General features: G+C 43.2%; 1 protein-coding gene across 1 annotated transcript in view; it reads right to left on the minus strand.

The window, feature by feature from the left end:
* LOC126481778 (odorant receptor 4-like) overlaps window positions 1–22,991 on the minus strand; it is a 67,031-nt gene that overhangs the window by 12,571 nt on the left and 31,469 nt on the right. Inside the window, exons 3-4 of the mRNA XM_050105733.1 lie at window positions 14,887–14,988; window positions 3,048–3,203 (exon numbers count right to left, since the gene is read on the minus strand). Of these exons, the coding sequence (XP_049961690.1) occupies window positions 3,048–3,203; window positions 14,887–14,988 (258 nt within the window). The remainder of the gene's footprint in view (window positions 1–3,047; window positions 3,204–14,886; window positions 14,989–22,991) is intronic.

Below are 22,991 nucleotides of genomic sequence, written 5' to 3' on the forward strand. Positions count from 1 at the left end.
ATTACATATAAACTGTGTTTTCATGTGTAGTAGTGTGACAGATCGTTCTTGTTTATGCGTAAAGGTAACACGTTTCACTGCTCAGTCTCCTCCCAGATAGTCAGAAACACCACAGTAAATTTAGAAGAGGAATTTATGCCGTAAATGACAACAGATTTAAGAAATGAACATGAAAGGACTCCAACAGAGACCTTTCAATGTTGCATGGACAAATATGCTGTAAAGTGTCTCTGTTATATGAGAACGTCTAGGAATCTCGTATTGTGTTACAGAAAGACAAGCAAAATTTTTGTGCACGTAAAATACAGTCTGAGGTGTAAAATTAGTTCTGCGTTATTTGAGTTTCACATAAGTAAAATATCAAAATTTCTTTTCATATGAGTGACATGCCCTGTTGCAGCAGGGAATAGAAGAGAACAAGCGGAAAAATGTGAAGCACAAAAAAGGCGAATCCGTTACCTTTCAAAACTGGGGTACCAGCTGCCTCATTTTTAATCTCTGGAGAACATTTAAAAATTTTCTCAAAAATTTTGGCATGCGAACATATTCACGCTTTTTTTGTGCTGACAGAGAAAGAGGAAGTGACAGCGCGTAAGAGACGGAAAAGTGATAAATACTGAAAGACAGTGGTTGTGGTAAGGCAACAGCGAAGGAGACAATGACAGTGTGAGCAAAAGAAAAGGGGCACTATGGTAGTGGAATAGTGGAACATAGCTGACAGCGACAGAGTATGCTAGTACAAGAGTGCAGGATGCAGTGCCAGTGGGAAAAGAATAAAGATAAGGAGAAAATGGAACGGGGGCGGGGGGGGGGGGATGAGAGCATTAGAAATGAAATGAGCGTATGGTATCGTTGGCCGGGAGGCCCCGTCCGGGGAAGTTCGGCCGCCATGTGCAAGTCTTATTTCAGTCGACGCCACATTGGGCAACTTGCCTGTCGCGGATGAGGATGAAATGATGACGAAGAAATCACAATACCCAGTCCCCGAGCGGAGAAAATCTCCAACCCAGCCGGGAATCGAACCCGGGCCCGCTTGCATGGGCCGCGAGCACGTTACCACCCAGCTAAGCAGGCGGACGGGTGAGAGCCAGTGATAATGAGAGACACAGTCTTTGACAATGACAACGATGTAGAAAGAGAGAGCGACAGTTAGAAGAGACAGCAGGAGTGGGGAGAAATGAATGAGACAGTAGCAGTAAGAGAGAGAAAAAGGGAGACGGTGACAGACAGAGAGACACAAAGAGATAATGGCAGTGAATTGGCTGACTGAGTGAGTGAGAATGGGCAAGTGGTAGTGGATGGGTATGGGCGACTTACAGCGATAGTGGGTGTGAGTGAGTGGAGCTTGTGGTAACGAGAGTTGAGTTGAGCGCTGGGAAGAGCGCGAAAATGTTCGCATGCCAAAACTTTTGGGTAAGATTTTAAGGGTGCTGAAGAGGGTAGACTGAAGCAGCTGGTACCCCACTTTTCAGAGTCTTTTAAACAGGAGCATATTCGCCTTTTATGTGTCCCGATAGGAGCATTTTTCCGTTGGCAACCTACACTACTGGTCATTAAAATTGCTACACCATGAATATGATGTGCTACAGACACGAAATTTAACCGACAGGAAGAAGATGCTGTGATATGCAAATGTTTAGCTTTTCAGAGCATTCACACAAGGTTAGCGCCGGTGGCGACACCTACAACGTGCTGACATGAGGAAAGTTTCCAACCGATTTCTCATACACAAACAGCAGGTGACCGGCGTTGCCTGATGAAACGTTGTTGTGATGCCTCGTGTAAGGAGGAGAAATGCGTACCATCACGTTTCTGACTTTGATAAAAGTCGGATTGTAGCCTATCACGATTGCGGTTTATCGTATCCCGACAATGCTGCTCGCTTTGGTCGAGATCCAATGACTGTTAGCAGAATACGGAATCGGTGGGTTCAGGAGGGTAATACGGAACGCCGTGCTGGATCCCAACGGCCTCGTATCGCTAGCAGTCGAGATGACAGGCATCTTATCCGCACGGCTGTAACGGATCGTGCAGCCACGTCTCGACCCCTGAGTTAACAGATGAGGACGTTTGCAAGACAACAACCATCTGCACGAACAGTTGGACGAGGTTTGCAGCAGCATGGACTATCAGCTCGGAGACCATAGCTGCGGTTACCCTTGTCGCTGCATCACAGACAGGAGCCCCTGCGATGGTGTACTCAACGACGAACCTGGGTACACGAATGGCAAAACATCATTTTTTCGGTTGATTCCACGTTCTGTTTACAGCATCATGATGGTCGCATCCGTGTTTGGCGACATCGCGGTGAACGCACATTGGAAGCGTGTATTCGTCATCGCCATACTGGCATATCACCCGGCTTGATGGTATGGGGTGCCATTGGTTACACGTCTCGGTCACCTCTTGTTCGCATTGACGGCACTTTGAACAGTGGACGTTACATTTCAGATGTGTTACGATCCGTGGCTCTACCCTTCATTCGATCGCTGCGAGACCCTACATTTCAGCAGGATAATGCACGACCGCATGTTGCAGGTCCTGTTCGGGCCTTTCTGGATACAGAAAATGTTCGACTGCTGTCCTGGCCAGCGTATTCTCCAGATTTCTCACCAATTGAAAACGTCTAGTCAACGGTGGCCGAGCAACTGGCTCGTCACAATACGCCAGTCACTACTCTTGATGAACTGTGGTATCGTGTTGAAACTGCATAGGCAACTGTACCTGTACACGCCATCCAAGCTCTGTTTGACTCAATGCCCAGGCGTATCAAGGCCGTTATTACGGCCAGAGGTGGTTGTTCTGGGTACTGATTTCTCAGGATCTATGCACCCAAATTGCGTGAAAATATTATCACATGTCAGTTCTAGTATAATATATTTGTCCAATGAATACCCGTTTATCATCTGCATTTCTTATTGGTGTAGCAATTTTAATGGCCAATAGTGTATTACTCGAGATTAACAGTATAGCGCATCACCCGTGAGGGCTAGGTGACAGGTGGATCGCGTGACGGGGGGATGAGAAGAGCGCCTCTGAACGTGTACCATGAGGAAGGTCTCCCTGGAGATGGTGTAGAACTTGTAGGCGGCGAGGCGCAGCGGCCGGTGCCCGCGGCTGAGCAGGATGCAGAGGTCCTTCTGGAAGCGCGCGGGCACCGCGGTCCAGTCGCTGCTGTAGGCGGCCAGCTGCAGGCGCTCGCTCTGCAACACGGATGGCCGAGGCACAGCAAATGACGAGGCGGTCAATAACGTCCACAAAAAAAAACACCTAATCTTCACTTTATAAACTAAAGAGGTTTTTACAGCGTTTATTTTATCACATCTGAAGAGCGTATGCTGACGATGAAAAATACTTTTCAACGACAGTGACATGTCTTGTGATTTTTAGGGTGCTGAATGCTAATATATATATAAAATATCTACAGTTCTTTTACAATTAACACTCAATAAGATTTTCTCGGGCTTCCAACCGCGTCAGGTGCTTAAAATCCCACTAGCTTTCGACCGAGCTCTCCTCAGTCATTGTCAAGTGGTAAGACTGACTGCTGTGTCGCCGTGGCCACGTCGTTATATAGCCGCACTGCTGGCTTTGACGTCACTGGTGCTCTCTTCCTCGCCATATATGGTAATGTTTTCATCTTGCTTCCGTCGCGCTCGTTTTAGCCTCGCGATGGCCGGGTCCCAGGCTGTGTTGAGCTGCTAACCGCTGTCCTAGCTGATAGTGTTTTCAGAGGTTTTTATTTCAATAGCTTCTTTTATGACGCTATCCCAAAATGCTTTCGTCCTCATAACGATAGATGTTTCGTCGAATACAATTCGGTGTCCATTTTCCAAGGCGTGTTCTGCCACGGCTGATTTTTCTGGATAGCGTAGGCGTAAGCAGCTCTCGTGTTCCGTCCGGCGTTGCTCCAAGTGCGTACCGTTTGGCCGACGTAGTAGCAGCCACACTGACGTGGTATCTTGTACACTCCAGGTGTTTTAAGCTCTAGATCGTCCATCACAGGCCTCGTAAGCTGTCGAATTTTTGCTGGGGGCCTGAACACCGATGAAATGTTATATCTCTTCAGGAGGCGGCTAATCTTTCCCGATACTGTACCACAGAAAGGCAAAAACACAAGTTTCTTGCTTTCTTCTTCGGTGGTGTTCTCTTCGCTGTTGGTGTGTTTCTTGCGTGTCACACCAGATATAGCCTGTGACACACGTCCGTGGCTGTACGGTTTGCAGCTCAGCACAGCATGGGACCCGGCCATCGCAAGGCTAAAACGGACGCGACGGAGGAGGGATGGAAACATTACCATATATGGCGAGGAAGAGAGCACTAGTGACGTCACAGCCAGCAGTGCGGTTATATAACGAAGCGGCCGCGGCGACACAGCAGTCATTCTTAGCACTTGACAATGACTGAGGAGAGCTCGGTCGAAAGCTCGTGGGATTTTAACCACCTGACGCGGATGGAAACCCGAGAAAATTTTATTAATTCATATCGCCGCGAATCCATACATTCATACAAATTAACACTCAGTATTCAAAAAATTTATACCTTTCCGATTTTAACGCTTTCTTGGTTGACGGGATACAAGAGTACCACTAAAGTAAAACACAGGTTTGAACTTTGGGACGTCTATATCTCACATCTGTATAGTGCTAGCACATAGCAAGATGCATTCAGAACTTGGAGAGAAGACTATGGACCGTGGCATGGCTATACAGGGTGAGTCACTAACTATTTCCACCAAGAATAACTCCGAAAATATGATAGAAGCTGAAAAGTTTGTGGGACAAAAGTTGCATGGGACACCGAGGGCCATAATATGACGCTGCTTTTTTGTTGCTAGCTGAGGCCGATTCAGAGATATGAAAGTCAACTTTGTTTTTTTAAATGGGATGCCTTAGTTTGATACTTATTTTCTGAGAGCGGCTATCGAGACGAATGCAGTGATGTGTAACAGTAAGGTCTTTGAAGGTCAACGAAGGTCACAAAGGTGGCATGAACGTCCATTTATAGAGGGCCTTCGAAGTGAAGATCATTGGTATCAATGCAGTGCTGCAGTCTTCTTATCATGGATTGGGTGGTATTCCTTGTCATATCGGCACTTATCGAAGCAAATGCTCTGACGATTCTATCTCACATTTCTTCAGGATAGTTGGAACATCTTTATAAACAACGTCTTTTACGAAACCCCACAAGAAAAAAACCAGAGGCGTCAAGCCTGGCGAACGAGCCGGCCACGCCCCATCTCCTCCGCGTCCAATCCAACGATTTGGGAATTGTCTCCGCAGCTCATTTCTAGCCATCAGCGAAAAATATGCCGGACAGCCATCGTGTTGATACCACATTCTGTTCCTTGTTCCTAAAGGTATTTCTTCCAATAACAGACCTAATGTTTCTTGCAGGAATGTGGTGTGCTTCCTACCATTAAGATTTCCTTCGATGAAATAGGTGCCTATAATTCTGTCCTCCAGAGTCCCACACCGTACATTCAACGATCACGGTTTTTGGTGTGCAACTTTCTGGAGCTAACATGTATTTTCGGTTGCCCAATAATGCATGTTACGCAAATTAACATTTCCATGGTTCGTGAATGTAGACTCGTCAGTAAATAAAATCAAATCAATAAATGTGTCATCCCTCTGAATCTGGCCGGCCGCTGGTGCCGAGCGGTTCTGGCGCTACAGTCTGGAACCGCGCGACCGCTACGGTCGCAGGTTCGAATCCTGCCTCGGGCATGGATGTGTGTGTTGTCCTTAGGTTAGTTAGGTTTAAGTAGTTCTAAGTTGTAGGGGACTTATGACCTCAGCAGTTGAGTCCCATAGTGCTCAGAGCCATTTGAACCAGAGCCTCTGAATCTGAAGTTGAGCCCATCGGTAGAATTCAGTGCGACGCATATAACCCGTTAATTCATGGTGGAGATTGATATGGTAAGGATGATATTTATGGCGATGCAGAACACGAACAACACTACTCTGGCTCATGCCAGATTCCCTTGGATTTGACGCGAACTAACACAAGGATCTCGAACCACAGTGGCAAGAGTACCAATTACCGTTTCCTCGATAGTAACTTTTCTTTGTCAGATATGTTTCCGATGCGTTAAAGATCCAGCTGTTCTCAGTTTATCATACATATATATAAATGTACGGCGTGTAGGGTGAGGATGTCTTTCAGCGTGTAAGTCTCTAGCTCTCCTTGAATTTCGTTGGCATTCTCCGTAAATGAGAAGAATATCGACTTGTTCTTCGAAGGAGTATGCCATTCAAATTCGCTTGATTCGACGATACAAGTCTTACAGTTCCTATTGCGAAACGGTCGAATGGTGTTTACATGTCAATGGCACGTTAGATGGACACGCCGTATTCGGCGAATATTTACTATTTCCACTACATACGAGAGAGAATTGTCAGAGCATGTGCTCCGATAGGTGCCGAAGTGATAAGGAATACAACTCAATCCATGATAAGAAGATTGTAGCACTGCATTTATACCAGCCACCTTTGTGACCTTCGTTGACCTTCAAAGACCTTACTGTTACACATCATTGGATTCGTCTCGATAGCCCTTATCAGAAAATAAGTACAACACTACAGCATACCAATTAAAAAAACAAAGTTGACCTTCGTATCTGTAACGCGACCCCACCTAGGAACAAAAAACTATTGTCATATTATGGCCCCCGTTCTCCCATGCAATATTTGTCCCACAAACTTTTCAGCCATTATCATACTTTCGGAGTTATTCTACGTGGCAATAGTTAGTGACTCACCCTGTATAGAAGGCTGTGAGTGATCAGATGGTGAGGCGTGCGTTTATAGTGTGATTGTTTCACGAAAATCAGATTACATCACCATCTTCTCTAGTCCAAGAATGGCTGAACTAACTGTGTTTTCTTATACAGAATCGACGTTGTTTTGAAACACTACTGAACACCTCAATAATTCTGTTGGTTTGTGTATAATTCACGTAGTGGGAAGTACACGATCCAGAAAATTTCATACAACGTCGAAAACATTGGTGTGTGGTATATCAAAGACACTTTCAAATGTTGTGTTGAAAATTTGTGTGCGAAAATTCGTGTTTTTCATTGTCAGAAGAATCAATGTGTTTAGCTACTGATTCGTTATACTTTTCTCCACGATTACCATCCTGGTAAAATCGTCTAAAAATAAAAATTTATCTCTTAAAATCTTAGGTTCATGTGATAACACGGAGCTTGTTACGTTCGCGGGACACATGTGTCATACTTAACTGATTTTCAAAATAGGTCAGGTTTGAAATTCTTTGGTAGTGAAGGAGTATTATTTATCACAAAGGAAGACAGTTTTTGACCGTTTATTTTACAAATACATGTAAAATAAATTTTAACCATGAAAGGGTTAAAGATGTATACTTATAATTCGTAAATTGTTTCAATTAACGCTAATACGAAGTTACAATTTCCATGTCTATTATTGTAGTAGATAGTGCGTATCGTAAATGCTCTTGAGAAGATCCTTGGCTGTTGTACCTTGTGGACCATAACCTCGTGGATACGAAAAAAGTCCATTGGTATCTTTGGAAGTGAACTGGGACCCCATGAAATAATTTCTGCAAGAATTACTCAAATGAAAATAATTTTTAGACCTGACATTCGATATTTGATGTTAGATTCCAATTAAAAATGAGCGTAAATTAGAAGACTGCTTGCATATAGTTCAAGGAAATTGTTACTGGCTTCTTAGGCAGTAAAAAGACTCATATTAATTTTCTATTGCAGCCAACGAGCTGAAAGTTGGAAAGTTGGGCTGTTTGATGAGCCTCAAAATTAGCTTTTCGAACAGACTCTAGTGACGTCAGAGCAAACAAGAAGAGCGTTTTTATCAAAATATCTAGAAGACGGAAGGACTATATCAGGGTCGTAAGAATGCCAATGTTGCGTGAGACTGCTGTTGGTCACTTCAGCGAGACGTACAACACAAAATTTATGGAAGAATAAGTTATATCAGACACTTTACGGAGAAGAGGGAAAGAAAATATAAGCCAATGCACATAATTCCTATGATATAAGGAGGTGTCTCCTTTCTCATACTTCAGTAAAAGTTTTGTTCATACTCAAAAATGTAATTACTTTTTATTCCTATTAAATACGTCTTGCTAATTTTTTGCTTCATAACAGCCCTTTTGCGACAGAGTAGTACGTGATAGGAAAAAAACCAGATATGGATTCGATGAAAAAAATGCAATATAATTATCCAACAAAAAGTAATGAAAATAGTTTTTTGTTGGTTTAAATAGCCCTTTTTGTTTTATACACAGTTTCAAGTTATTGTAACCAGCTTTCAATCGTTTTATTTTTCTATTTATTGTCGAGCGATTGCACATTCAAGTGTTCAAAATTTTCTTGCACGTAACAGTGCTTTCGACGCAATTTACGGCGAAATAGAAACACAGAGCTTCGGGAAAGGCATCGCAGTTTAACAGAGATGATCCTTACTGTGCAACTGCAGTCTAAGCTGCTTGCTGATTCGGTGAGTTTCTTCATAGTTGGTAAATTTGTGTGAAGTTTTTATCAAAAATTCGCGCAGACGTGGTGAATACAGTATGAAGGACTGACAAATATTTTATCAGTGTCCTTGTAAATGTATGCCAAGTGCGTATTTTTAAAGTAGCACATGCGTTCAGAAATTAGCAGCCGATGATCTATAAACAAGCAAATGCAGGCGGTGTATTTATAAACAATGGCGGTCACAGATAGTTTGTTGCTGCAGGTAAGGCTTTCAAGTTAAACGAAAGATGATTTAGATAAAACTAGCTAGTTTGAGTTGTTGCTGACTTGAATATGACGTATAGTTTATTTTAGAAAATAAAATAAATGGCGATGACAAAACATGTGAGTACACAGTAAACTTCATAGTAGTACTTTTTCTGTATTCAGTGATGTAGTTGTGATCACGTGCAAACCACCACAAACATCGGCAAGAGTACCCTTTGGCAGCCGATTGCGAAATCTTGAGCGAATATGCGACCTTAAAAGTAGACCTGCTTATAACAGCAGTTTTGTCAGAGAAGTACGCCTGTACGACGCAAGCACGTCTGACACATCGGCCGCCAGACGTCTAGAAGGTAAATGAAATCCAATGATGATGGTGTAACAACACCCAAACATGTATGGGCAAGGTTATGACCGGGAGAATTGTTTCACTCAAGAGAGAATTTTGAAAACAGTATATATGTTAGGTACTAAATTACAGAGGGACAGTATTAGGTCAACAGAAACCTAGTTTCTACCAAAACAAATTAAAGTTTAACCCCCACACTTTGCTGCTATCCTAAGAAAATCCCGATTCCAGTGCTGACGCAGAATTACCTTTAATGAGATTACGTATACTTCCGATAATTTGCAACATGCAAGAAGCCTTAAAGAAGCCGCTATATTCGTCCGCAGCACTCGACGCAAAGTGAATCGGGAAGCGGTCGTTAATTGTGCCTCAGGCGACGGCGGCACGCAGCGTGGCGTGACGGCTGCAGGCTACGGAGGCATCGATTCGGGCGCTCAGTTTACACAGCAGCCCGGGCACAACAAATTCCCTCTGTCTCCGTCGCTTCGGCTCGTCAGTTATTAAGACGCACCTCCTGGCCCTCTGCTGCGTGCTGACATTTGAAAAGCTTTCAAGTGAGCGGACGGAACCACTAAATACACGGTATTTGTGTCTGCAGTTTGCTCGTAGGCGTCCGCTGGAGAGATACTGAGGACGCCTCGGTGGGGCGTTGCGACATGACACAGACCCCGCAAAATTCGCCCGTGAGAGAAGACAAAAAGGATATATGTAAAAGGATAGATAGATAAAACGACATTCACAAAATTTTATTCTTTTTTTTTCTTGGTCAGACAACAATAGATGTGAAACTTTAGCTATCTACATACGTAAATAGTGTGCTACGTATTCTACCACCAGTACTCCGAAGGGATTAAGCCACCGTGGTCCACCTCCGAATATGACACTGTCCGTTAAAGTGTAGCTACATAACGCACTGCAACGGGAGCCCCCCACCCCTCCATCCCCACCCCCTATTCCCTATGATGCCTGGAGCGTGAAAATCACTGAATGCCAGACTTTAAAGGATGCATTCCATATTTTGACGAGAGCGCAGAAACACATTTGAGTGCGAAATTGCTCTCTTTTTCAATTTGTGTAGTATCTGAACTACAGTTCACGCTTTTAATATGGAGGTTTTAATCTGTTGCAGAGTGACCTACTCATCTTTTTTATTGCAGTCATCCGCTAATCACATTTTAGTATTCTCTCACGTGAAACATGGACGTTGCTATCGGTGGGGTGCCTTGCGTGCCTCAGAGATACAGAGAGCCGTGCCGTAGGTGCAACCACATCGGAGGCGTATTTGTTGAGAGGTCAGATAAAATTGTGGTCCCTGAAGAGGGGCAGCAGCCTTTTCAGTATTTGCAGCGGCAACAGTTTGGGTGATAGATTGATCCGGCGTTGTAACATCAACCAAAACGGCCTTGCTGTGCTAGTACTGCGAACAGATGAAAGCAAGGGGCAACTACAGCGGTAAATTTTACTGAAGGCTTGAAACTCTACTGTGTGGATAAACGATAATGGTGTTCTCGTGAGTAAAATATTCCGGAGGTAAAGTAGTCCCCTACCTGGATCTCCGGGCGGGGCCTAGTCAGGAGAATGACGTCATCAAGAGAAACAAAACGCGTTCAACCGATGGGAGAGCGTAATGTTAGATCCGTTAATCGGCCAGGTAGTTGGAAAATTTAAAAAGGGGAAGGATAGGTTGAAGTTAGACATAGTGGGAATTAGTAAAGTTCGGAGGCAGGAGGAACAGGACTTAAGGTCAAATGGTTCAAATGGCTCTCAGCACTATGGGACTTAACATCTGAGGTCATCAGTCCCCTAGAACTTAGAACTACTTAAACCTAACTAACCTACGGGCATCACACACATCCATGCCCGAGGCAGGATTCGAACCTGCGACCGTAGTGGTCACGCGGTTCCCGACTGAAGCGCCTAGAACCGCACGGCCATACAGGCCGGCGGACTTAAGGTCACACAAAACCAGATAGAAGTAATGCAGGTGTAGGTCTGAGAATGAATAACAAAATAGGAATGCGAGTAAGCTACTATGAAGAGCATAGTGAATGCGTTACTGGAGCCAAGACAGACACAAAGTCGACACCTACCATATTAGTACAAGTTTATTTGCCAGCCACCTCTGCATGATGAAGAGACTGATGAAATGCAAGATAAGATAAAAGGCGTTATTCAGATAGTTAACCGGGACAAAAGTTTAATTGTAATGGGGGACTGTCCGCCCCCATAGCTGAGTGGTCAGCGTGATGGATTGTCGGCCTACGGGTCCGGGTTCGATTTCTGGCCGGGTCGGAGATTTTCTCCGCTCAGGGACTGGGTGTTGTGTTGTCCTCATCGTCATTTCATCCCCACCCGGCGCGCAGCCTGCCCAATGTGGCGTCGAATGTAATAAGACCTGCACCAAGGCGGCCGGACCTGCCCCGCAAGGGGCCTCCCGGCCAATGACGCCAAACGCTCATTTCCATTTCAATGGGCGACTGGAATTCGATAGTAGGAAAAAGGAAGAGAGGGAAAGTAGTAGCTAAATATGGACTGGGGGAAAGTAATGAAAGAGGAAGACACCTGGTAAAATTTTGCACAGAGCATAATTTAATCAGGATCAAATAGGTAAAAAGACAAGGCCTGCTAGAAATTTAATTTAATTGAGGAAAGTAGAAAACATAAAAATGCAGCAAATGAAGCAAACAAAGGAGAGTAAAACGTCTAAAAAATGAGATTGACAGGAAGTGCAAAATGGCTAAACAGGAGTGTCTAGAGGACAAAAGTAAGGATTTATAACCATATTTCACTAGGGGAAACATAAATACCGCTTACAGGAAAACTAAAGAGGCCTTTGGAGAAAAGAGAAGCAGCTGCATGAATATCAAGAGCTCAGATGGAAAACCAGTCCTAAGCAAAGAAGGGTAATTCTGTACAGTTTGGAAGGCAGGAGACTAGGTACTGGCAGAAGTAAAGCCGTGAGGACTGCGCGTGAGTCGTGCTTGGGTAGCTCAGTTGGTAGAGCATTTGTCCGTGAAAGGCAAAGGTCCCGAGTTCCAGTCTCGGTCCGGCAGACAGTTTTAATCTGCCAGGAAGTTTCAAAGAAGGGTAAGCTGAAATATGGAAGGAGTATATAGAGGGTCTATACAAGGAAGATGAACTTGAAGGCATTGTGTAGAAATGGAAGAGGACGTAGATGAAGATGAGATGGGAGATATGATAGTGCGATTAGAATTTGACACAGCACTGAAAGACCTAAATCGAAACAAGGCCCCGGGAGTAGACGACTGCGTCAGAGCTGTTGATAGCCTTGGGAGGTTAGCCATGACGAAACTTTCAGCTGGTGTGTAAGATGTATGAGACAGGCGAAATACCTTCAGACTTCAAGAAGAATGTAATAATTCCAAATAAAGAGTTGCTGAAAGATGTGAAAATTACTGAACTACTAGTTTAATAAGTATTGTTGCGCAATACTAACACGAATTCTTGACAGAAGAATAGAAAAACTAGTAACGCCGGCCTGAGGGAAGATCAGTCTGGATTTCTTGGAAATGTAGGAACATGCGAGGCGATACTGACCCTACGACTTATCTTAGAAGATAGGTTAAGGAAAGGCAAATCTAAGTTTATAGCATTTGTAGACTTAGAGAAAGCTTTTGACAATGTTGACTGCAATACTCTTTGAAATTCTGGAGGTAGAAGGGGTAAAATACAAGAAGCGAAAGGCTATTAACAACTCGTACAGAAACCAGAGGGCAGTTGTAAGGAGCATGAAAGGAAAGCAGGATTGAGACTGGAGTAAAACGGGGTTGTAGCCTGTCCCAAATGTTGTTCATTCTGTATATCGAGCAAGCAAGGACCACATAGAAAAATTTGGAGTCGGAATTAAAGCCCAAGGAGATGAAATAAAAACTTTGAGGTTTTCCGACGACGTAATTCCGTCAGAGACAGCAAAGGAATTGGAAGAGCAGCTGAACGGAACGGACAGTGTCTTGAAAGCAGGATATAAGATGGACAGCGACAAAAGCAAAACAAAGATAATGGAAAGTAGTCGAATTAAATCAGGCGATGGCGAGGAAATTGGATTAGGAAACGAAGCACTGAAGGTAGTATATGAATTTTGCTATTTGGGGAGTAAAGTAGCTGATGATTGTTGAAGTAAAGAGCATATAAAATGTAGACTGGCAATGGCAAGAAAAATGTTACTGAAGAAGACAAGTCTGTTAACATCAAATATAGACTTAAGTGTTAGGAAGTCTTTTGAGAGGTATTTGTCTGGAGTGTAGCCATGTATAGAAGTGAAACAAGGACGATAAACAGTTTAGACAAGAATACAGCAGAAGATTGTGAAATGCGGTGCTACAGACGAATGCTGCAGATTAGATGCGTAGATCGTGTAAATATGAAGAGGCACTGAACAGAATTGGGGAGAAAAGAAATTTGTAGCACAACTTGTCTAAAAGATGAGATCCGTTGATAGGACACATTCTGAGACGTCAAGGGATCATCAGTTTGGTCTTAGAGGGAAGTGTGTGTGTGTGTGTGTGTGTGTGTGTGAGGGGGGGGGGGAGGTAAAAATCGTAGAGGGAGACCTAGAGATGAATACAGTAAGTGGATTCAGAAAGATGTAGGTTGCACTAATTATTCGGAGATGAAGCGGTTTACACAGGGTACAATAGCACGGGGTTCATGCCTGAGCCTCAGGACGTGCACTAGCAGCGCATGTCGGGTGTTTCAAGCGTCAACTTCGCGTCTCAATATCTCGGGATGTAATGGGAATATTGCGATGCAATCAACGCCATTGTGTATGTGCTTTGTCATGCTATGGATTGCTGAAGAAAAAATATAGGAGGTCCATTTAAAAAAACGTAAGTTTGTGTTAAAAAACACATATGCTTTCGTTTTAGAATGTTTCCAAATATGTACATTCATGGGCCCAGCCCCACATTGATACCGGTGAAAGTCGTTTTCCAATAGCTGTTATTGTTCCAGAGAAATTTTGGGTGGACAAGATAGCTGGGACACTCTATATATATATATATATATATATATATATATATATATATATATATATATATATATATATATATATATATGACTTTTGAACACTATTAAGGTAAATACATTGTTTGTTCTCCATAAAAATCTTTCATTTGCTACTTATGCCTATCAGTAGTTAGTGCCTTCCGTAGTTAGAATCTTTTATTTAGCTGGCAGTATTGACGCTCGCTGTATTGCAGTAGTTCGAGTGATGAAGATTTTTGTAAGTGATTCATGAAAGGTATAGATTATTGTTAGTCAGAGCCATTCTTTTGTAGGGACTATTGAAAATCAGATTGCGTTGGGCTAAAAACATTGTGAGTCAGTTTATTGATGATCAGAATAAGTAAAGAGAGAAATGTCTGAGACGTTCAGATTTTCTCAGCTGTTTGAAAATCAAATAACGTAGAGGTTTACCAGCACAGTAATACACAATTTTCTAAGGGGACGTTTCAGTGTTCCTAGTCTGTTTTAGCTGCTGTTGTTCCTTCGAGTTTGCACTTCACAATCACGTCACCAACAAACGATTTGTGCCACTTTAGAAGTGGTGAAATGACCCTGATGGATTCGGTACTCAGGTGACTCCAATTACTAACCCACGCTCGCGACCGATCCGTTTTTCTGTAATTCCTTCTCTGCTGACAACTGAATACTCCCCGCCTCCATTTATACCGGAGGGTACGCCTCTCCTGACAGCCAGTTGTCAGCTCCGCATTACATAGAGATGTCCGGATACTTTTGATGATTTAGTGTAGATACTTGTTGACCGTACCTCAGTAGCGACGTCGCTGCCGAACCAGCAGTAGAGGAGCAGCTGCTCGGCGATGGCCAGCAGGTAGGACGAGAACTTGAGCAGCCACACCGAGTCCGCTTCCTGCGAACAAACACACAGGCGTCTCACAGATCTTCCGCGCAACTGACAAGGTGGCAGTATGCTACAGGTAAGCAAGAGAAAATGCTGCTGAAGATAGCTTTTTATGCTAGAAATTTCGTAGTATTTTAACAAACGCTTATACTCTACTGAGGAACCAATAAGGTTATGCTTAAAAAGATCAATCTAAAATCTCAAAGTACTGTTTTTGAGAATGATATACTGGGGTGCAAAAAGTCATGGGCTAGCGACAAGTACATGTGACAAGGTTTTCGAAATGCTTGTGGTCGCACAGCGGATGTTAACAGACTTTGAACGCGGAATGGTAGTTGGAGCTTGACGCATGGGCATTCCATTTCAGAAATGGTTAGAGAATTCAGTATTCCGAGATGCACAATACCAAGAGTGCGCCGAGAATACTAAATTTCAGGCATTACCTTTCAGCACGGACAACGCAATGGCCGACGGCCTTCTCTTAACGACCGAGAGCAGCGGCTTTTGCGTACAGTTGTCAGTGCTAATAGACAAGCAGCACTGCGAGAAGTAACCGCAGAAACCAATGTGGGACGTACGACGATTCCATCAATTAGGACAGTGGGGCGAAATTTGACGTTAATGGGCTGTGGCAGCAGATGTCCGACGCGAGTGCCTCCGCTAACAGCGCCTCTCCTGGGCTCGTGACCATATCGTTTGGACCCTACAGACTGGAAAACCGTGTCCTGGGCAGATGGGTTCCGATTTCAGTTGGTAAGAGGCGATGGTAGGATTCGAGTGTGGTGCAGACCCCACGAAACCATGTACTCCAGATGTCAACGAGGCACTGTGTAAGGTTGTGGTGGCTCCGTAATGGTGTGGGATGTGTTTACATGAACTGACTGGGTCCTCTGGTCCGACTCAGATGATCATTGACTAAAAATGATTATGTTCGGCTACCTGAGACCATCTGCAGCCATTCATGGACTTCATGTTCCCAAACAAGGATCGAATTTTTATGCATAATAATGCGCCACGTCACTGGGCCACAGTTTTTCGTGATTGGTTTGAAGAACATTCTAGACAGTTCGACGGAATGATATGATCACCCTGATCGCCCAACATGAATCCCATAGAACATTTATGGGACATAATCAAGATGTCAGTACGTGCATAAAATTCTGCACCGGCTGCACTTTCACAATAATTGACGGTTGTAGAGGCAGCGTGGCTCAGTATTTGTGCACGGGACTTCCAAAGACTCGTTGAGTCCATGACACGTCGAGAGCTGCTGCACTACGCCTGGTAAAAGGAAGATATTAGGAGACAATCCGTTACTTTTGTTATCTCGGTGTATATGACAAAGATAATTACGTCCCTAAAGATTTGGGTCATCATGCATTTTAAGTTTTTAAATAGTTGGGAAGTGACATCATTTTGGTAGAGGCATTCAATAAGTAACGCAACACTTTTTTTCTGAAAGCAGGTTGGTTTTATTCAGAATTACAATATAGCACATTAGTCTCCACTCTCTTGGCTAGAAAGCCCTATTTTTTAACATAGCCTCCATTCAGTGCGACGGCCTTACCGGGAGGACCTGTAGGCCGCATGGTACCACTCTACTGGTCGATGATGGAGCCAATGTCTTGCTGTATCAATAACCTCCTCATCATCCACGTACTGCTTCCAGCAAAGTGCATCCTTCGTTGGGCCAGACAGATGGAAGTCGGAAGGTGTGAGGTCTGGGCTGTAGGGTGGATGACGACGAGCGGTCCAATGAAGTGTTGTGGTCTCCTCTCCTCTCTGGTGCACAGACTAGTGTGACACCTTGAGTTGTCGTGGAGAAGGAGAAGCTCGTTTGCATACCTGTGGCGACGTAAACACTGTAGAAGTCACAGCTGTGTTAGGTCTATTGGCACGTGGGCGATAGGACAGGTTTGCGCAACCTTGTTGCGATTTCGACTGACACCTCGCCCAACCACTCACCTAGCTTTTGTTGACTGCCAGGTCTCCGTAGACATTCTGCAAGCGCTTATAAATATCTGCGACGCTCTGGTTTTCGCCAAAAGAAATTCATTGACAGAACCGAGCGAGGTGGCGCAGTGGACTCGCATTCGGGAAGACGACTGTTCAAACCCGCGTCCGGCCATCCTGATTTAGGTTTTCCGTGATATCCCTAAATCGCTTCAGGAAAATGCCGGAGTGGTTCCTTTGAAAGAGCATGGCCGACTTCTTTCGCATCCTTCCTTAATCAACCAATCAATGACAGCTCTCTGCTTGGAACGCACCTCTATTGCAGACGCCATTTTGAAGGCTACTTAACTATCGGAACTTTTTGAAACTACAGTGGCTGAAGCAGGATTATTCCACTACGTCCCTTAGGAAATTCCGCATTTTTGCAACCTAAATTGCCATTTCTTACTGAATGTCCCTCGCATTATACAGATGCATGTTTTGCAACATAATGAGGGCGTTTCCTTAAACCAATGTTCTTTATTGGTACTAAGCTATGCTATATACTTTAAGTTAATACAACAATTTTCATATTAAAACCAGAAAATCAACAGACTGTGTTATACGTTTATACATTTACTCTACATTTTGTTGTTGGAAGTGGTACGAAGATTTGAAATCTCGCGTTCTTGCCGGTATAGTCAAACGTTGATGAAGTGGTGGTGACCTGTTAAAAATCCCGATATGAATTTTTCCTCAGTCAATGGAGCACTTACCTGCGAAATGTAGAGGTCGCAGGTTAGAATTCCGGTCGTGCATGCAGTTCTAATCTATCAGAAAGCTTCATATAAGCGCACACTACGCTGCAAAATGAAAAATTCAATCTGGAAACAATCCCCCAGGCTGTGACTAAGCTATGACGCCGCATATTCCTTCATCCAGGAGTACTAGTCCTGCAAGTTTCGCAAGAGAACTTCTGTGAAGTCTGGATGGTAACAGATGAGGTACTGGCGATAGCAAATCTGTGAAGACGGGTCGTTGGCTGTGGTTGGGTAGTGTTGTTAGATTACTTACGCGCGAAAGGCAAAGTTCGCGGTTTTGAGGCCAGATCCAGCATACAATTTTGATCTGCCAGGAAGTTTCGTTTCTAATGTTAAAAATTGACTCGATACTACGTTTCTTAGGGATAAAATACAGTAAACGAAATGTTGTCAACAACTTGTACAGAAAACGTACTGTAGGACTTGAAAGAAGGGCTGTAATTGTGCAGGGAGTAACAAAATCCTGTAGTGTATCCTCCATGTCAGTCAATCCGTAAACTGAGCAAGCAGTAAAGGAACATAAAGAGATTTAAATTTTTACTGTGCTGCAAAGAGGGAACACAGTGATGACGAGATTAAGAATAAATTTGTCTCTGACTGCAGATTTCTACCAACTGCAAATATGTATCTAATATTATCCCAAAGAGAAATTTAGAAATGGAATTAAAGTCCAGGGAGAAGAAATAAGAACTTTGACGATTATCGATGACAAAGCAGTTTCCTCATAGACAGAGTTTACGGTCAGTTGAACGAATTCGATAGACTCTTGAATAACGGTTATAACATGGACATCAAGAAAAGTAAAAGGAGAGTAACTGAGTGCAATAAAATTAAGTCCAGTGACGGTGAGGGAATTAGATCAGGAAAGGAGCCATTAAAACCAGTAGACAAGGTATTTTATTTCGGCAATAAGGAAACTGATGATGATCGAAGCAGGGTGGATCCAAGCTGCGGGTCGGCTACATGAAGAAAAGCGTTTCTGAAAACGAGAAACTTGTTGACATCCAATATGGATTTAAGTATTGGCAAGTATAATATGAAAGTATTTGGAGTATAGCCTTACATGAAAGTAAGACGTAGACTATTAGCATTGTAGACCAGAAGAGAGTTCTGGAGATTATATGTGTTGATGGAATAACTAACGAAGAGGCACTAAATCGAACTGCGTCGAAGAGAAAGTTAAGCAGAATTTGACTATAAAAAGGGATCGCTTGGTAGGACACATCCTGAGGCAAGGAATAGTCAGTTTGGTTATGGAAGGAAGTGTGGGAATGAAAACTGTAGAGGACAGAGCTTTGAAGACATTAAGAAGGTTCAAATAATATAATTTTATGCCAGTTACCACATTTTTATTTAAATTACATATTTAGATTTGTAGATGACGTTGATATAAATGCAGGAGTGACCTCTAGCGGCACTAATGTCAACATGTTCTTTAGCAGCTTCCGCCGCCTATCAGTTCTGCAGTGCTCTTGTATCTGTAATGTAATAAGCGACTTGTAATGTGGGACTCGGTGAAACATATTGTAATGATTGATCGTATCTTCGACTTGCCAAAGCATTTTACGTCAACTATTTAGCTTATTAAGATATATCTATAGCTCCAATTGGGTACTTATATTAACCTTTACCGAGGTATGTGCAGCAATAATTCATTCATCAGTATTATGAAAAGTGTAGTAGCTGCTCACCACAGAGCGGAGATGCTGAGTCGCAGATAGGCATAGCAAAAAGACTGTCAGAAAGTGAGCTTCAGCCAACAAGGCCTTCGTCGCAAATACCGTAGATAACATACTACACTCTCACACACTTACGCAATCACAGCTCAAACACACTTTGACCACAGTCTCTGACAACTGAAGCCATAACTTATTATACGTATTATATTTGTGACATTGGACGTTGTTTTTCATAGTCACTTACTTAATTACACTTTATGTACACTATTCACAGATCAGTTGAAGGTAACCGGTCATCCTAAATAAAGGTTTTACAAATGCGACCTTGGTTGAGAGGTTTCTTCCTTCAACTTTCATATGAGTTAAATTATCGAAGCAGCGCATACCGGGAAAGTCCCCAGGAGGCACAAATGTTACCTGTTTCGCGTTTAATGGGCGTTTGGAGTGACACCTCAGGGCAGTGACAGGAGATGCGAGCTACCAATCTGCCAGGCCCACTGGACTGGCACCAATTAGAGATGGGCAAAACTGTTCTTTTCAGAGATTGGATCAGAACTGTTCACTCCCTGAAATGAATTAGCTCTTTTTCATGACTCACCACTCATTTACAATAGAAAATAAATGGAAGGCACATTGTCCTTTAAACTTGGTTTATTCCAGTACTACACCTGTATTTTGATCTTATTTGATCCTATTTTTAAGTAACACAGATAATGAGTAAGAATTTTGTATTGTTTATTGAAATTTCCACGATATGACAAAGTTTTTGATTATTGATTTGTTTTGCACTATCGTGGTTTTTTGGGTGATCGGAAAATGTTGTAACTTGAGATTTACATTAACAATATATTTGGCTATAACGTATTAAAATTTCATTAACCTCATACAAATTCATCGCAAGCCATATATTTTTAAAGTGAACGTTTCCTTCCGAAGACGCCTAAAATCGCAAAATCCGTATCAGAATAAGAAAAAATATATATATATAAATTTGACTGTAAAACGAAAGTGCTGCATATAGCCTTACGCAGATTAAAACAAGGAAAATATTGGTGTATCACATTTTGCGATACGTTTATCGGTTCGCTCGTAATTAAAGCGTAAATTCGAGTGTCCATAATAAAAATCCTATAGTAAGAGGAGTCATCAGGAACCTAATCTAATCAGTTTAAACAAATAAAAATAAAATAAAAACAATTGATGTATACATAACATAATAATGTAATATACATAGCGGTATTACTACGAAGAACAATATCCAGTAGGGACGAACTCCGATGCAGAGGCGCTGAGTCGAGCGGGTCGAGCCGCGAGCTGTATTACTGCGTGAGCTGAGACCGCAGAGACCAGAGTGACACCTGAGTCGCTTTGCTCAACGCTCTTGCTAGAGTCGAGACGGTGGGGTGAGCGTTGAGCGGGCGAGTTCCGAGGGTGGGGGGAGCGGTGAACTCACCCGCTCCGAAACAAATCGTCTGTTCTCTTGCGAGCAGGTTGTTGCAAGTAGTTCCTATGTTATCCGCTAGGTGGCTATCTGTCCTGTTGCTCGCATCAACTGCCCAGAGGGCAGGACGTGCGACTGAAACGATCGCCGACAGAGTGCGATGCGAAGTTAAGCTGCGCCAGACACTGCGCGCGGCAGACGACGCACATGGACGGCACGGCATATGTGAAACACAAAATCCAATGGGGCACTGCACAATGCAGGCAGCCAAGGTAAAAGCAGGGCAGAGGCCGGCGCTGGCTGTGTTGTGTGGCGTCCAGTGTGCTCTGACCAGCAAAGGCCCCGCTGATATGCTCCGTCTCTCTCTCTCTCTCTCTCTCTCTCTCTCTCTCTCTGCTGTGAGAAACGTTTGGAGCTACCGTTCTTTTTTTCTGAATCACTGATTGTTCACTCCTTTGAAAGATTCAACTCTATGAATTAGTTCAAGAGCGCATCCCCCATCTCTAGCACCAATTCGGTGCAAGGTACGGCCAATTGCTAGCTGCCCAACTAGAACCCCAACGTCAGTCTGTCGCGAGCTATGTTTTCTGTTTGACTTTTACCCACATTTGCCTTCACATCCCGTAAACATTAACTATATACCAAAAAATTTGTTCGTATTAGCCTAAAATCTGATACATCCTACATCGCAGGGCATTTGGGATGTGGGCAGCAGCTCGCACCGGTTTCCCGCTGGAGGTACTCTCGCCTGTCTGGCGCTGCAGTTGAGCAACCGTAAACCTGCCTCCTGTTTACACAAACCTTACTAGTGAATCATTGTATCTGTTAGTGAAAACCATATCAAAATTCCTACGGCAGTTGCTGAGGTTAGCTCGAATATACAGACAGAAAAACGCGGGAGGGGACTTTATGTTACGTATGGATAATACTAAGGAGTCCCACCATTCAGTGCTAGTTGGTAATGGCATCATTTACACAGCGGTGGAGGACTTTAATTCATTATAGTTCAGCCATTTTTCACGGAATATTTATAAACTGTATACAAAAACCTACCTCGTGAATTAGTCTATCTGTTAATGAAATCCGTATTAAAATCCCTACAGTAGTTCTTGAGATTAGCTCGAACATGCAGACAGAAACTAAGTGAGGGGGGATTTGTACATTATGGACAGACAATCAAATTAAAACAATAAAAACACGCAGCAACGCTTTTCTAGTCAGGCCCTCATCATCAGGATACCCATTCGTAAGTTGTTGAACAGATGCACCCCAGTAGCCAAGCGTATGTAAGAGACAGGCCCCAACTAATAGATATATTGAGGAGAACTCAGAAGTACTACACGGAAAGGAAAAGGAAAGAAAGCTGGACTTGGTTCAAGGGCTCGGAAAAGCAATCCACCAGGACAGATTCGATAATGTGCTTAATGTACGAACAGCTGATAGCCACAACGGATTCCTCAACTGTATGGACCTCTTTTGACACTGTTGAACAAGGAGGAACAATCAGTCAGGCGGTGCGCTCATCTTGAGTTGTGCTCTAGTGCCTCTGTACAAGCCGACGTGTTAAGTAAGTCACCTAAAAAGAAACCAAGTGGATGCTACACGAAACTTTACTGAAGACTGATGGACGCTGTGGATGTCGAGCAGTAGTGTGATATACCTCCAAGGACGCAAGTGGACGAATCTAACTGTAAGACGAGGATTTTGCGCCCTAATGATTTTACTTCATGACTACTATGTAAGACATGGGCGTTTGTCCAAGTGGTTTTGTTTTGTTATTATTGTTTCACATTTTATGATGCATGTATTTCATGATTTGGGGCTGCACAACCAGATGTGTATTTTCATTATTTTAACGTGGTTGTCTGCTAACCAAATATAACGATTAATATTCCTCGAAAGAAATACGTCTTTTAATTCGACAGTAGCTGCACTTAATTTATCTTCCGCCACAAATGTACTTCGAATGTAGCTCGATATTAGTTAACCCCTGTATTGCAAAATCAAACTGTTTGCGAAGGATTTATATTTCCAAAATCATCTATTTTCAGTAGCTTGAATATTTTTCAATAAGACCGAAACGACGACGTAATAGTTGAGTGTGGATCACGCTAGAAAACATACAGGGGCTACATGAAT

This window comes from Schistocerca serialis, chromosome 5, assembly GCF_023864345.2.
Source record: "Schistocerca serialis cubense isolate TAMUIC-IGC-003099 chromosome 5, iqSchSeri2.2, whole genome shotgun sequence".
In the NCBI taxonomy this organism is placed as follows: domain Eukaryota; kingdom Metazoa; phylum Arthropoda; class Insecta; order Orthoptera; family Acrididae; genus Schistocerca; species Schistocerca serialis.